Below are 14808 nucleotides of genomic sequence, written 5' to 3' on the forward strand. Positions count from 1 at the left end.
AAAAGATCAGCTCTAGCATCTGCCATATGTCTTTGGGCAAGTTCCTTAAATTCTCTAAGCCTCAGTTTTGTATTGTTTTTAAATCCATCAACTAAGCATAATAATATGTTTTTCTAAATAGCTCAGGCAGGGTATTGTTATGCATATTTAAATGGAACAGATAAGGGAGTGCTTGGCTAATTGCAAAAGGCTAGACATATTATGTACTGTAGTATCACTAGTGTCCTCTTTGGTAAAAACAACAACAACAACAACAAAAAACTATTATGTAAATCAGAGATGAAAGATTTGGCCAGGCACTGGGGCTCACGCCTGTAATCCTGCACTTTGGGTGGCCAAGTAAGGTGGATTGCTTAAGCCTAAGAGTTCAAAACCCACCTGGGTAACATGGCAAAACCCCATCTCCACAAAAATAAAAATAAAAATAAAAATAAATTAGCCGGCCATGGTGGTGTGCACCTGTAGTCCCAGCAACTTGACAGACTGAGGTGGGAGGATCACCTGAGCCCAGGAGGTTAGGGCTGCAGTGGTGGACTCTGATCAGGCCACCACACTCCAGCCTGGGTGACAGAGTGAGACCCTGTCTCAAAAAAAAAAAAAAAAAAAAGAGAAATATTTAAGGGTTTATTAAAGCAATTTGATGTTTCCAGGTAGAGAAATGAAAGTTTTTGATGTCATGAAGTAGAATAAAATACTCGTAAAATGTTTACACTTACAGACACCAAAGAATGTACTGCATTTATGAGTCAAACCTTAATTTAGAAGGAGACAAACCTTATATTCAGGTCTAGGATCTTCTGTTGGAATTATTAGAATGAATTATCCAGAAATAAAATAGGAAGTGTAAGAATCAGAAATGTTTAACAAAGTGATTAAATGCACGGACTTTGGAGTCAGAAAATGTTAGCACCATACAACAGAAATGTTCCATATCTACAACAGAAATGTTCCATATCTACTCTCTCCAATACAGTAGCCAACAGCGCCAAGTGTAGCTAGAGTAATTGGGGAATTGGATATGCAATTGTATTTAATTTTAAGCAATTTAAATTCAAATTTAAATAGCCCCATATGGTAAGTAGCTACCTTATTGGAGGGTGCAAACATGTCAGTTCTGCTACTTATCATTGTAAGTTGGGTACACATCTTCACATTCACTGCCTCAGTTTCTTCACTGGTAAAATGAGATATGGTTAGATTTGAAATTGTTCATGTGTGAAAAGTTTCTAGTATAGTGCCTGGCCCTAGGTAAGCTTATCCTATAACTTGTTATTAGTCACTGTAGCTCATTATTGTCAGTATAAAAATAATAGTGGTGGAGGTAGTGATGGTATAAGCAGTGTAACAGGTATAACAGGTGCTGTAATATATATTACAGCAGGGTTACACCACCTGTTATAAATGTATATATATATTACAGCAGGGTTACACTACCTGTTATAAAAATATATATATATAAAATATATAAAATAATATATAATACATATATATATTACAGCTAAAATATATATATATTACAGCTAGGTTACATATATAATATATATATATATATACATATATACATATATTACAGCAGGGTTATAAAAGTTTATAAAAGTTTAGCTATCTTTTCCCCACATTTAGTGAAAGACTTCAAAACCCGTCCAAAATAAGGGTATATAATCAGAATGTTGTAATTTGTCACCTCAAAAATAGCGATCATGAAGTCTATGTTAATATACATAAATATATTTAGGAAATAATTTTAAGAGAAAAAGAACAGAATATACACACATTGATTAGTTCATGTACAAAAGTCACATTATACACCAATAAACATCGCAGATAAAGAGCATAATTGTCATCCATTTACAAACTGCAAATATTGTATCTTGGAAATTATAAATTTGGCTATAAAATATTATTATTCCATTTTAGAAATCAGGGAACTGAAACTCTAGAAGTTCAAGTGACTTGTCCAAATCAAGTAGTAACTGGCAAATCTTTTTTCTGTATAAAATATAACACTCTTTGCACTATGTATCTATAAATTTTGTGAGATGAATACGAATGATTTTAAATTTTATACATTATGTAGTAATCATTAACTTTGTTTTCTTACCTTCTGATATTATAGTAAAGAGAAGAAAGATGTTCAGTTAAATAGAAGACATGAATTTGTATGTTTCTGAGTCAAATGCTATTAGGGATAGGTCACAGCTACAGTCAACACAACATTTTAAAGGCAGCTGCTACTTCTGTGCTTCATGTTTGATTCTGCCTTTGTCTTTGTTCTGTTTGCAAACAGTAAAGAAGGTCAGGAAGCTAAAGACGAATAGTATCCCCAAAGTACTCTGCCTACTAGCCATCCTCTGGACTTGCTAATGTATAAATATCGGTATTTCCAGCACTTGCAATAATTCTAGTTTTACCCATGAAGAATGAGACCACAGTGTTAAATTGTTTTCACAATATCAATAAGCTCCAAAATAAAGCAAACAAAACTTTAAAAACAGTGCCAAAACAGCAAACACGAAATCACCTTAAAACGCCCAGAGTTTGCAGGGTGAAACAGGACATTTAGTGTTGAACTGGCTAGTAGGGAAGAATCCCAAATTCACAGATATTTAGAGATTTTGTTTTTGTATTTTATAGTTTAATAAAAGGTCTACGCGTGATCTAGTCTCACAAATACAAGCAATTTGTGATAACGTCATGTCAGTTGGCACATGAAAACCTTTGCTTTAAATTATAATTATAAAAATTGGAGATATTTGAGACTACTTTAGCATAGGTTTCTAAAATCTTTTTTTATGTATACCTATATATAAGTTGCTTTACAAAGTTGCAATTATTAATGTGTGTATCACTCTATGTTCTAATGTCTCTAAATATTGGTTATAGTAGTCATTATCGAATTCACTATATGGCTTTCACAATCATTATTTAATGGCTGTAATGTACTTAAGACATTATAAAAATATTTTAGGTCATACTAGCTTATTGGAGCCAGTACATGTATAATATGTATCATATACAGGGGTAAGAGTTTGAGCTTTTGAGAGAGACAATCATAGTGCTCAATTCTCACTTAACCAAAAGCTAGTTCTTTTTCCTTTTTTCTTTGTTTCATCCACTCATTAAAAAAAAAAAAATCGGCTGGCAGCCAAGATGGCCAAATAGGAACAGCTCCAGTCTACAGCTCCCAGCATGAGCGACGCAGAAGATGGGTGATTTCTGCATTTCTATCTGAGGTACCGGGTTCATCTCACTAGGGAGTGCCAGATAGTGGGTGCAGGACAGTGGGTGCAGTGCACGGTTCGCGAGCCGAAGCAGGGCGAGGCATTGCCTCACTCGGGAAGCACAAGGGGTCAGGGAGTTCCCTTTCCTAGTCAAAGAAAGGGGTGACAGACGGCACCTGGAAAATCAGGCCACTCCCACCCTAATACTGTGCTTTTCCAACAGGCTTAAAAAACGGCGCCCCAGGAGATTATATCTCGCACTTGGCTTGGAGGGTCCTACGCCCACGGAGTCTCGCTGATTGCTAGCACAGCAGTCTGAGATCAAACTGCAAGGCGGCAGCGAGGCTGGGGGAGGGGGGCCTGCCATTGCCGAGTTAGTTGTTTGATTAGGTAAACAAAGCCACCTGGAAGCTCGAACTGGGTGGAGCCCACCACAGCTCAAGGAGGCCTGCCTGCCTCTGTAGGCTCCACCTCTGGGGTCAGGGCACAGACAAACAAAAAGACAGCAGTAACCTCTGCAGACTTAAATGTACCTGTCTGACAGCTTTGAAGAGAGCAGTAGTTCTCCCAGCACGCAGCTGGAGATCCGAGAAAGGGCAGACTGCCTCCTCAAGTGGGTCCCTGACCCCTGACCCCCGAGCAGCCTAACTGGGAGGCACCCCCCAGTAGGGGCGGACTGACACCTCACGGGGCCGGGTACTTCTCTGAGACAAAACTTCCAGAGGAACGATCAGACAGCAGCATTCAAGGTTCATGAAAATCCGCTGTTCTGCAGCCACCGCTGCTGGTACCCAGGCAAACAGGGTCTGGAGTGGACCTCTAGCAAACTCCAACAGACCTGCAGCTGAGGGTCCTGTCTGTTAGAAGGAAAACTAACAAACAGAAAGGACATCCACACCAAAAACCCATCTATACATCACCATCATCAAAGACCAAAAGTAGATAAAGCCACAGAGATGGGGAAAAAACAGAGCAGAAAAACTGGAAACTCTAAAAAGCAGAGCACCTCTCCTCCTCCAAAGGAACGCAGCTCCTCACCAGCAACGGAACAAAGCTGGACGGAGAATGACTTTGACGAGTTGAGAGAAGAAGGCTTCAGATGATCAAACTACTCCAAGCTACAGGAGGAAATTCAAACCGAAGGCAAAGAAGTTAAAAACTTTAAAAAAATTTAGACGAATGTATAACTAGAATAACCAATACAGAGAAGTGCTTAAAGGAGCTGATGGAGCTGAAAGCCAAGGCTTGAGAACTACGTGAAGAATGCAGAAGCCTCAGGAGCTGATGCGATCAACTGGAAGAAAGGGTATCAGTGATGGAAGATGAAATGAATGAAATGAAGCGAGAAGGAAAGTTTAGAGAAAAAAGAATAAAAAGAAATGAACAAAGCCTCCAAGAAATATGGGACTATGTGAAAAGACCAAATCTACATCTGATTGGTGTACCTTAAAGTGACGGGGAGAATGGAACCAAGTTGAAAAACACTCTGCAGGATATTATCCAGGAGAACTTCCCCAATCTGGCAAGGCAGGTCAACATTCAGATTCAGGAAATACAGAGAACGCCACAAAGATACTCCTCGAGAAGAGCAACTCCAAGACACATAATTGTCAGATTCACCAAAGTTGAAATGAAGGGAAAAATGTTAAGGGCAGCCAGAGAGAAAGGTCGGGTTACCCACAAAGGGAAGACCATCAGGCTAACAGCAGATCTCTCGGCAGAAACTCTACAAGCCAGAAGAGAGTGGGGGCCAATATTCAACATTCTTAAAGAAAAGAATTTTCAACCCACAATTTCATATCCAGCCAAACTAAGCTTCATAAGTGAAGGAGTAATAAAATACTTTACAGACAAGCAAATGCTGAGAGATTTTGTCACCACCAGGCCTGCCCTAAAAGAGCTCCTGAAGGAAGCACTAAACATGGAAAGGAACAACCAGTACCAGCCACTGCAAAAACATGCCAAATTGTAAAGACCATCAAGGCTAGGAAGAAACTGCATCAACTAATGAGCAAAATAACCAGCTAACATCATAACGACAGGATCAAATTCACACATAACAATATTAACTTTAAATGTCAATGGACTAAATGCTCCAATTAAAAGACACAGACTGGCAAATTGGATAGAGTCAACACCCATCAGTGTGCTGTATTCAGGAAACCCATCTCACATGCAGAGACACACATAGGCTCAAAATAAAAGGATGGAGGAAGATCTACCAAGCAAATGGAAAACAAAAAAAGTCAGGGGTTGCAATCCTAGTCTCTGATAAAACAGACTTTAAACCAACAAAGATCAAAAGAGAAAAAGAAGGCCATTACATAATGGTAAAGGGATCAATTCAACAAGAGGAGCTAACTATCCTAAATATATATGCACCCAATACAGGAGCACCCAGATTCATAAAGCAAGTCCTGAGTGACCTACAAAGAGACTTAGACTCCCACACAATAATAATGGGAGACTTTAACACCCCACTATCAACATTAGACAGATCAACAAGACAGAAAGTTAACAAGCATACCCAGGAATTGAACTCAGCTCTGCACCAAGCGGACCTAATAGACATCTACAGAACTCTCCACCCCAAATCAACAGAATATACATTTTTTTCAGCACCACACCACACCTATTCCAAAATTGACCATGCAGTTGGAAGTAAAGCTCTCCTCAGCAAATGTAAAAGAACAGAAATTATAACAAACTGTCTCTCAGACCACAGTGCAATCAAACTAGAACTCAGGATTAAGAAACTCACTCAAAACCGCTCAACTACATGGAAACTGAACAACCTGCTCCTGAATGACTACTGGGTGCATAACGAAATGAAGGCAGACATAAAGATGTTCTTTGAAACCAATGAGAACAAAGACACAACATACCAGAATCTCTGGGACACATTCAAAGCAGTGTGTAGAGGGAAATTTATACCACTAAATGCCCACAAGAGAAAGCAGGAAAGATCCAAAATTGACACCCTAACATCACAATTAAAAGAACTAGAAAAGCAAGAGTAAACACATTCAAAAGCTAGCAGAAGGCAAGAAATAACTAAAATCAGAGCAGAACTGAAGGAAATAGAGACACAAAAAACCCTTCAAAAAATTAATGAAACGAAGAGCTGGTTTTTTGAAAGGATCAACAAAATTGATAGACTGCTAGCAAGACTAATAAAGAGGAAAAGAGAGAAGAATCGAATAGATGCAATAAAAAATGATAAAGGGGATATCATCACCGATCCCACAGAAATACAAACTACCATCAGAGAATACTACAAACACCTCTACGCAAATAAACTAGAAAATCTAGAAGAAATGGATAAATTCCTCAACACATACACTCTCCCAAGACTAAACCAGGAAGAAGTTGAATCTCTGAATAGACCAATAACAGGAGCTGAAATTGTGGCAATAATCAATAGCTTACCAACCAAAAAGAGTCCAGGACCAGATGGATTCACAGCCGAATTCTTGTACCAGAGGTACAAGGAGGAACTGATACCATTCCTTCTGAAACTATTCCAAACAATAGAAAAAGAGGGAATCCTCCCTAACTCATTTTATGAGGCCAGCATCATCCTGATACCAAAGCCGGGCAGAGACACCACCAAAAAAGAGAATTTTAGACCAATATCCTTGATGAACATTGATGCAAAAATCCTCAATAAAATACTGGCAAACCAAATCCAGTAGCACATCAAAAAGCTTATCCACCATGATCAAGTGGGCTTCATCCCTGGGATGCAAGGCTGGTTCAATATACGCAAATCAATAAATGTAATCCAGCATATAAACAGAACCAAAGACAAAAACCACATGATCATCTCAATAGATGCAGAAAAGGCCTTTGACAAAATTCAACAACCCTTCATGCTAAAAACTCTCAATAAATTAGGTATTGATGGGATGTATCTCAAAATAATAAGAGCTATCTATGACAAACCCACAGCCAATATCATACTGAATGGGCAAAAACTGGAAGCATTCCCTTTGAAAACTGGCACAAGACAGGGATGTCCTCTGTCACCACTCCTATTCAACATAATGTTGGAAGTTCTGGCCAGGGCAATTAGGCAGGAGAAGGAAATAAAGGGTATTCGATTAGGAAAAGAGGAAGTCAAATTATCCCTGTTTGCAGATGACATGATTGTATATCTAGAAAACCCCATTGTCTCAGCCCAAAATCTCCTTAAGCTGATAAGCAACTTCAGCAAAGTCTCAGGATACAAAATCAATGTACAAAAATCACAAGCATTCTTATACACCAATAACAGACAAACACAGAGCCAAATCATGAGTGAACTCCCATTCACAATTGCTTCAAAGAGAATAAAATACCTAGGAATCCAACTTACAAGGGATGTGAAGGACCTCTTCAAGAAGAACTATAAACCACTGCTCAATGAAATAAAAGAAGATACAAACACATGGAAGAACATTCCATGCTCATGGGTAGGAAGAATCAATATCGTGAAAATGGCCATACTGCCCAAGGTAATTTATAGATTCAATGCCATCCCTATCAAGCTACCAATGACTTTCCTCACAGAATTGGAAAAAACTACTTTAAAGTTCATATGGAACCAAAAAAGAGCCTGCATCACCAAGTCAATCCTAAGCCAAAAGAACAAAGCTGGAGGCATCACGCTACCTGACTTCAAATTATACTACAAGGCTACAGTAACCAAAACAGCATGGTACTGGTACCAAAACAGAGATATAGATCAACGGAACAGAACAGAAGCCTCAGAAATAACACCACATATCTACAACTATCTGATCTTTGACAAACCTGAGAAAAACAAGCAATGGGGAAAGGATTCCCTATTTAATAAATGGCGCTGGGAAAACTGGCTAGTCATATGTAGAAAGCTGAAACTGGATCCCTTCCTTACACTTTATACAAAAATTAATCCAAGATGGATTAAAGACTTAAATGTTAGACCTAAAACCATAAAAACCCTAGAAGAAAACCTAGGCATTACCATTCAGGACATAGGCATGGGCAAGGACTTCATGTCTAAAACACCAAAAGCAATGGCAACAAAAGTCAAAATTGACAAATGGGATCTAATTGAACTAAGGAGCTTCTGCACAGCAAAAGAAACTACCATCAGAGTGAACAGGCAACCTACAAAATGGGAGAAAATTTTCACAACCTACTCATCTGACAAAGGGCTAATATCCAGAATCTACAATGAACTCAAACAAATTTACAAGAAAAAAACAAACAACCCCATCAAAAAGTGGGCGAAGGATATGAACAGACACTTCTCAAAAGAAGACATTTATGCGGCCAAAAAACACATGAAAAAATGCTCACCATCACTGGCCATCAGAGAAATGCAAATCAAAACCACAATGAGATACCATCTCACACTAGTTAGAATGGCAATCATTAAAAAGTCAGGAAACAACAGGTGCTAGAGAGGATGTGGAGAAATAGGAACACTTTTACACTGTTGGTGGGACCGTAAACTAGTTCAACCATTGTGGAAGACAGTGTGGCGATTCCTCAGGGATCTAGAACTAGAAATACCATTTGACCCAGCCATCCCATTACTGGGTATATACCCAAAGGATTATAAATCATGCTGCTATAAAGACACATGCACACGTATGTTTATTGCAGCACTATTCACAATAGCAAAGACTTGGAATCAACCCAAATGTCCAACAATGATAGACTGGATTAAGAAAATGTGGCACATATACACCATGGAATACTATGCAGCCAGAAAAAAATGATGAGTTCGTGTCCTTTGTAGGGACATGGATGAAATTGGAAATCATCATTCTCAGTAAACTATCGCAAGGACAAAAAACCAAACACCGCATGTTCTCACTCACAGGTGGGAACTGAACAATGAGAACACATGGACACAGGAAGGGGAACATCACACTCTGGGGACTGTTGTGGGGTGGGGGGAGGGGGGACGGATAGCATTAGGAGATATACCTAAAGCTAAATGACGAGTTAATGGGTGCAGCACAGCAGCATGGCACATGTATACATATGTAACTAACCTGCACATTGTGCACATGTACCCTAAAACTTAAAGTATAATAAAAAAAAAATCTATGGAGCATTTGCCACATGAGACATTCTGGTTGGATAGTAGCAAGCATTTAATTTGACTAGAGAGACATAGGTCCTGCCTTCATGGAACTTAATGTCTAATGAAGAACATAGGAAAATAAACAGAACACAAAAAAGTATAGGATGCAATCTATGTATATACTGCAGGGGTTGGAGTATAGAACCTATATTTGAAGAGTTAGGGAATGCTTCTTGAAGGAAATGAAGCTTCACGTTGGTGGAAACAACGTGCAGAAGACTTAAGACGGAGAAGCAGCCGGGCGCAGTGGCTCACGCCTGTAATCCCAGCACTTTGGGAGGCCGAGGCGGGTGGATCACGAGGTCAGGAGATCGAGACCATCCTGGCTAACATGGTGAAACCCATCTCTACTAAAAATACAAAAATTAGCCGGGCGTGGTGGCGGGAGCCTGCAGTCCCAGCTACTCGGGAGGCTGAGGCAGGAGAATGGCCTGAACCTGGGAGGCGGAGCTTACAGTGAGCTGAGATCGCACCACTGCACTCCAGCCTGGGCGACTCAGTCTCAAAAAAAAAAAAAAGACGGAGAAGCATGGCAAGCACAATGATTAGGGCACGTGAGCAACACAGTATTCAGAGCTGAACCTGCAGTGGGGGCAGATAATGAATGGTAAAGCACGTTAAGGAATATACACTTTATCCTGAGAACATTAGAAAGGCAAATAATGAAACTGATGTTTTAGCAAATTCCTCCAGAACTTCTTGAAATTCAAAGATATCTACAAAAGTCCTAGCCAACATTGTATCTGGTGGTAAAATATTAAATTATTTCCCCTTGAAGTTAGGATCAAGAAGAGTATGCCCATTATTGCCAATTCTGCTCACTATATTGGAGGTCACAGGCAATGTAGGACAAGTAAAAGAAATAAAATGTATAAATACTGAAAGAGAGACATAAAACTTGAAAGATATATATATTGAAAAAAAGACATAAATATTGAAAGACATAAAACTGTTTTTATGTGCACCTGACACACTTTGTACATTTATGTCATGTAAAAATATATTACATATATCAAAAAATATATATACACACAAATATATATATTTTGATATGACTGTGTGTGTATATGTATATATATGTACATATATGACTGTGTATATATGTGTGTATATGTATATATATGACTGTGTATATATGTGTATATATGTATATATAGTATATATGTGTGTATATGTGTATATACACATATATACAGTCATATCAAAAAAAATATATTTTTTGTTTATATATTTGATATATAATATTTTTTAATGTGACTGTGTATATATACGTATATATACACGTATATATACACACACAGTAATATCAAAAAATATATATATACACAGTCACATAAAAAATCATATATATTATATATAATATATAGGAATAAAAGTATAATAATGTAATTTTATTGTTGAATTGTATGAGGCAAGTGCTTGAATGTACAGTTGACTTTTTTATATTAACCTTGTGTCCAGCAACTTTGCTAAATTCACTCATTTTTAATAGTTTGTAGGTAGATTATTTTGAAATTTTTATGTACAAAATGTTTCAGCTGCACATAAAAACAGTTTTATGTCTTTCTTTCAATATTTATACATTTTATTTCTTTTACTTGTCCTACATTGCCTGTGACCTCCAATATAGTGAGCAGAATTGGCAATAATGGACATATTTTTCTTGATCCTAACTTCAGGGGGAAATAATATTTTACCACCAGATACAATGTTGGCTAGGAGTTTTGTAGATACACACACACACACACACCGTCACATCAAAATCATGAAACACCTATGTATAAATGTACCAAAATATGTGCAAAGCCTTTAGTCTTGAAACTACAAACCATTGCTGAGAGAAAGTAAAGACCTAAATAATTGAGAGATACATGTGGGATATTTACTGTTTCCCTGAATTGACTCAGATTAAGATGTTAATTCTTAAGTTATTCAACAATTCAAATAAAATCAAAATTAAATATTCAGATTTTTTGTTTGTTTAGGGAGTGGGTGTGTACATGTGAAATTTTCACAAGTTTATTTTAAAATTTGTAAGAATATGTTGATGATCTTTAATAGCAAACTCAAAACAAGGAAAGAAAGGTGGAGACTTATACCACCAGTTTTTAAGACTTAGTATAAACTACAATAATTAACACATATGGGCTGGGCGTGGTGGCTCATACCCATAATCCTAGCATTTTGGGTGGCATAAAATAGAATAAATAGACCAGAAATAGGCCCACAAATCTATGTTTATTGGAATTGTGATAAGATGCCACTGCAATTCAGTGGAGAAAGGATAATCTTTCCAATAAATTATGCTGGAATTATTAGTTTTCATATGGGGGAAATGAAAAGAATTTTGACTTTGAACTCATACCATACACAAAAATTAACTCAAGGTAGATAAAAAAAATTTGCATCGCAAAATATCAAAGGTGTAAATAATAAAGCTTCTAGAAGAAGACATAGAAGAATATTTTCAAGGCCTCAAGGTAGGACAGAAGAGTAAACGCACTAATCATAAAAAAAAATGGTTTTCAGCAAAATTAATTACTTAATCCCCAAAACCGTCATTAAGAGAATGACCAGGAAGAAATATTTCCAATATACGTATCTGATGAAGACCTGTATTTCAAATACATGGGAAAACAAAAAGGAATTAGTATGTATGTCCACTAAAGGCAAACCAAGATAACTGAGTGCACCTGCCCAACAATGGACATGTACAGGAATAATGAGCTTTATTAACAAAAATCCAAAGCTGAAAATACTCCATCAATACGAGAATACATAAATAAATTGTGGTCTATTTATGTGATGGAATACTACACAGCAACAAAAAAGAACCTAAGTGTATTTTACTGACATTATTTTGAGGCAAAAATATACACAAAAGTCTATCTACTGTATGATTTCATTTAGCTGGATTTTAAGAATAGATAAAAGGAATCAATGATGATAAAAGTCAGAAAAGTTATTATCTCTGCTAGCGAGAGGCTTGTTGACTAGAAGAGAGTCAATGGAAGCCTTCTATGGTCTTGGAAATGTTCCATATCTTGATCGGAGTGGTCATGACATGAATAAATTCATCAAGCTGCATTAGTTTACTTACTTCATGGCATGCGTATTATACTTCAGTTTACGTAATCGGGAAAATAAGAGTGGTCTAGAGAAACAGTATTCTAGCAACAACAAGAAAATGTAATTTGGGGAGAAGACCAGAAACAGGATGGAATTAGTAGGCTGTTACAATTTCACACTACAGATGACTAGCTCTGGGAGTTGATGAAGACAACTCGATGGATTAAAAAGATTATTGAATAGATACAGAGATAAAGAAAAATGAGGAGTCAAAGATGACTCCACAGATTCTAATTTAGAAAGCAACTTCTATTATATTGATTATTTGAGTCTTTATCAGAAGTTTTAAAAGATCAACAATACTGAATATATAGAGTAAGCATCTTTTATTCCTGCTTCTCTTCTTTTATTCGTGTTCCATTTTCTTCCCTAAGAGACAGGTTGTTTCTTTCTTTAAGTGCTCTTTCATCTACTTTTTGGAATTGATAGTGAAAATATTATTCCAATCACTACAATAAATTTAGATTCAGAAGTAACAAATCCCTTGCCACTGTCATGGCTTTGGTTCTATTTTTAATTTGAAAAATTCTTGTAACACTTTCTTGATTGCACACACATATACTATACATGTATATATATTTATATGTATATGAAATAAGATATGAAAGAAAAAATACATATAAATACAGAGAATAAAACATATTTATATGTGTTTTTTTCTTTTTCTTTCATCTTCTTCTCAAATTATCACTACTGTCCATCTTACAGTTTGGAGATTTTGTTCAACACTGTGTCCTTACGATAGGTTTGGCACTAATTGAGCATGTTTAGGGGAGTTGACAGAATGAAATCACATTGAAGAAAACTTGTTCATTATCATAAGTTGTGAGCTGTTAGGTTTAGGCTTACGACCTAAAGATTTATCTTATGTAGTAAATTATAGAGGAAAGAGAAGAGATGGCAATTTACACTAAGATATTACAAAATATTTTTTGTTTTCCAAAACATAGATACAGTCCTATGTGCAGCCATTTAGTATAAACTTCTCCTTAGATAATTGCTATGCTTTTATGAATCTTATTGAATGCTACAAATTTATAATACATTTAGGTTAAAATAAGAATAATTTTGAACTTATTGTATCAACACCCTCTTAGGTTTTACACTAAAATAGCCATAAAAAGGTATAAAGTTGGAAATAAATATATCTACTGGCACCCTCTCTGGATCCTAAGTCAAACTTGGACATTTTGAAATAAAATGTTTTACACTTTACCATCTGTAACTTCCAAATATGCCTTTGTGATGATGCTTCCAGCAACATTTAAAGTCTGGCAGATGTAATAACCAACATCAGATCGCTGGACATTAGTAATTGTGAGGTCGCCAGTCTGGGAGACTGAAAATCGGCTGGATGACTGTGGTGGTTGATATGAGAAAAGTAGATTCTAGAACCCAGAAATTGGGATGGAGGAAAATAAAAATAGGTTAATTGCTAGGTTCCAATATTTTGGCACTTATGCATTTACATGTAAAAACATACATATAAAAGTATTCATACACATATGCATATGTATCCATCTATATACACACACAAAAATGAGCTAAATATTCTCCCATCGCATGCCCACATATATACATGTCCATGCATGTAAATATCTACATATGTACACATATACACATACAAGGTTTAATAATCTAACCTCAAATAGGGTCATTTGAAAATTTAAGTAACTCTCAAGATTGATACATATTTTTCTATCTGTTTTTAAGCAATATTAGATATATAAGAATATTAAGTATCCGGCCGGGCGCAGTGGCTTACGCCTGTCATCCCAGTGCTTTGGGAGGCCGAGGAGGGCGGATCACGAGGTCAGGAGATCGAGACCATCCTGGCTAACACGGTGAAACCCCGTCTCTACTAAAAATACAAAAAATTAGCTGGGCGTGGTGGTGGGCGCCTGTAGTCCCAGCTACTCGGGAGGCTGAGGCAGGAGAGTGGCGTGAACCCGGGAGGCGGAGCTTGCAGTGAGTCAAGTTCATGCCACTGCACTCCAGCCTGGGTGACAGAGCGAGACTTTGTCTCAAAAAAAAAAAAAAAAAAAAAATTAACTATCATTACGGTAAAAAATGTTGACATATTTAGCAAAACAAAGACAAAAGTCTTGCTTCACCTGTATGTGACTACTAGGATTATTAATATTAAGACCTTTAATATATTAAAGAATTAAAATGTAAACAAATTTTGACAAATTAAATTCAAGGATACCATTTTGGCACTACAATAAGCATCTCTGTTAGCTATCCATCGTAAAAGTTCCATAACCTATGCCAAACTTTTAACACATATCTTGTTTCTCTTGTTAATTGGTGAGAATATCTGTTATGTATTTTCTA

The 14808-nt window shown here is 36.8% G+C and overlaps 1 protein-coding gene across 12 annotated transcripts in view; it reads right to left on the minus strand.

Annotated features, from left to right (window-relative positions):
- The window catches only part of ROBO1 (roundabout guidance receptor 1), a 1167237-nt gene that overhangs the window by 74850 nt on the left and 1077579 nt on the right, over window positions 1-14808 (minus strand). For all 12 annotated transcript variants that reach the window (XM_063602854.1, XM_055110152.2, XM_055110151.2 and 9 more), the window contains one exon: window positions 13688-13859. In XM_063602854.1, coding sequence (XP_063458924.1) covers window positions 13688-13859 — 172 coding nt within the window. The remainder of the gene's footprint in view (window positions 1-13687; window positions 13860-14808) is intronic.

The sequence above is a fragment of the Pan paniscus genome, chromosome 2, assembly GCF_029289425.2.
Source record: "Pan paniscus chromosome 2, NHGRI_mPanPan1-v2.0_pri, whole genome shotgun sequence".
Classification (NCBI taxonomy): domain Eukaryota; kingdom Metazoa; phylum Chordata; class Mammalia; order Primates; family Hominidae; genus Pan; species Pan paniscus.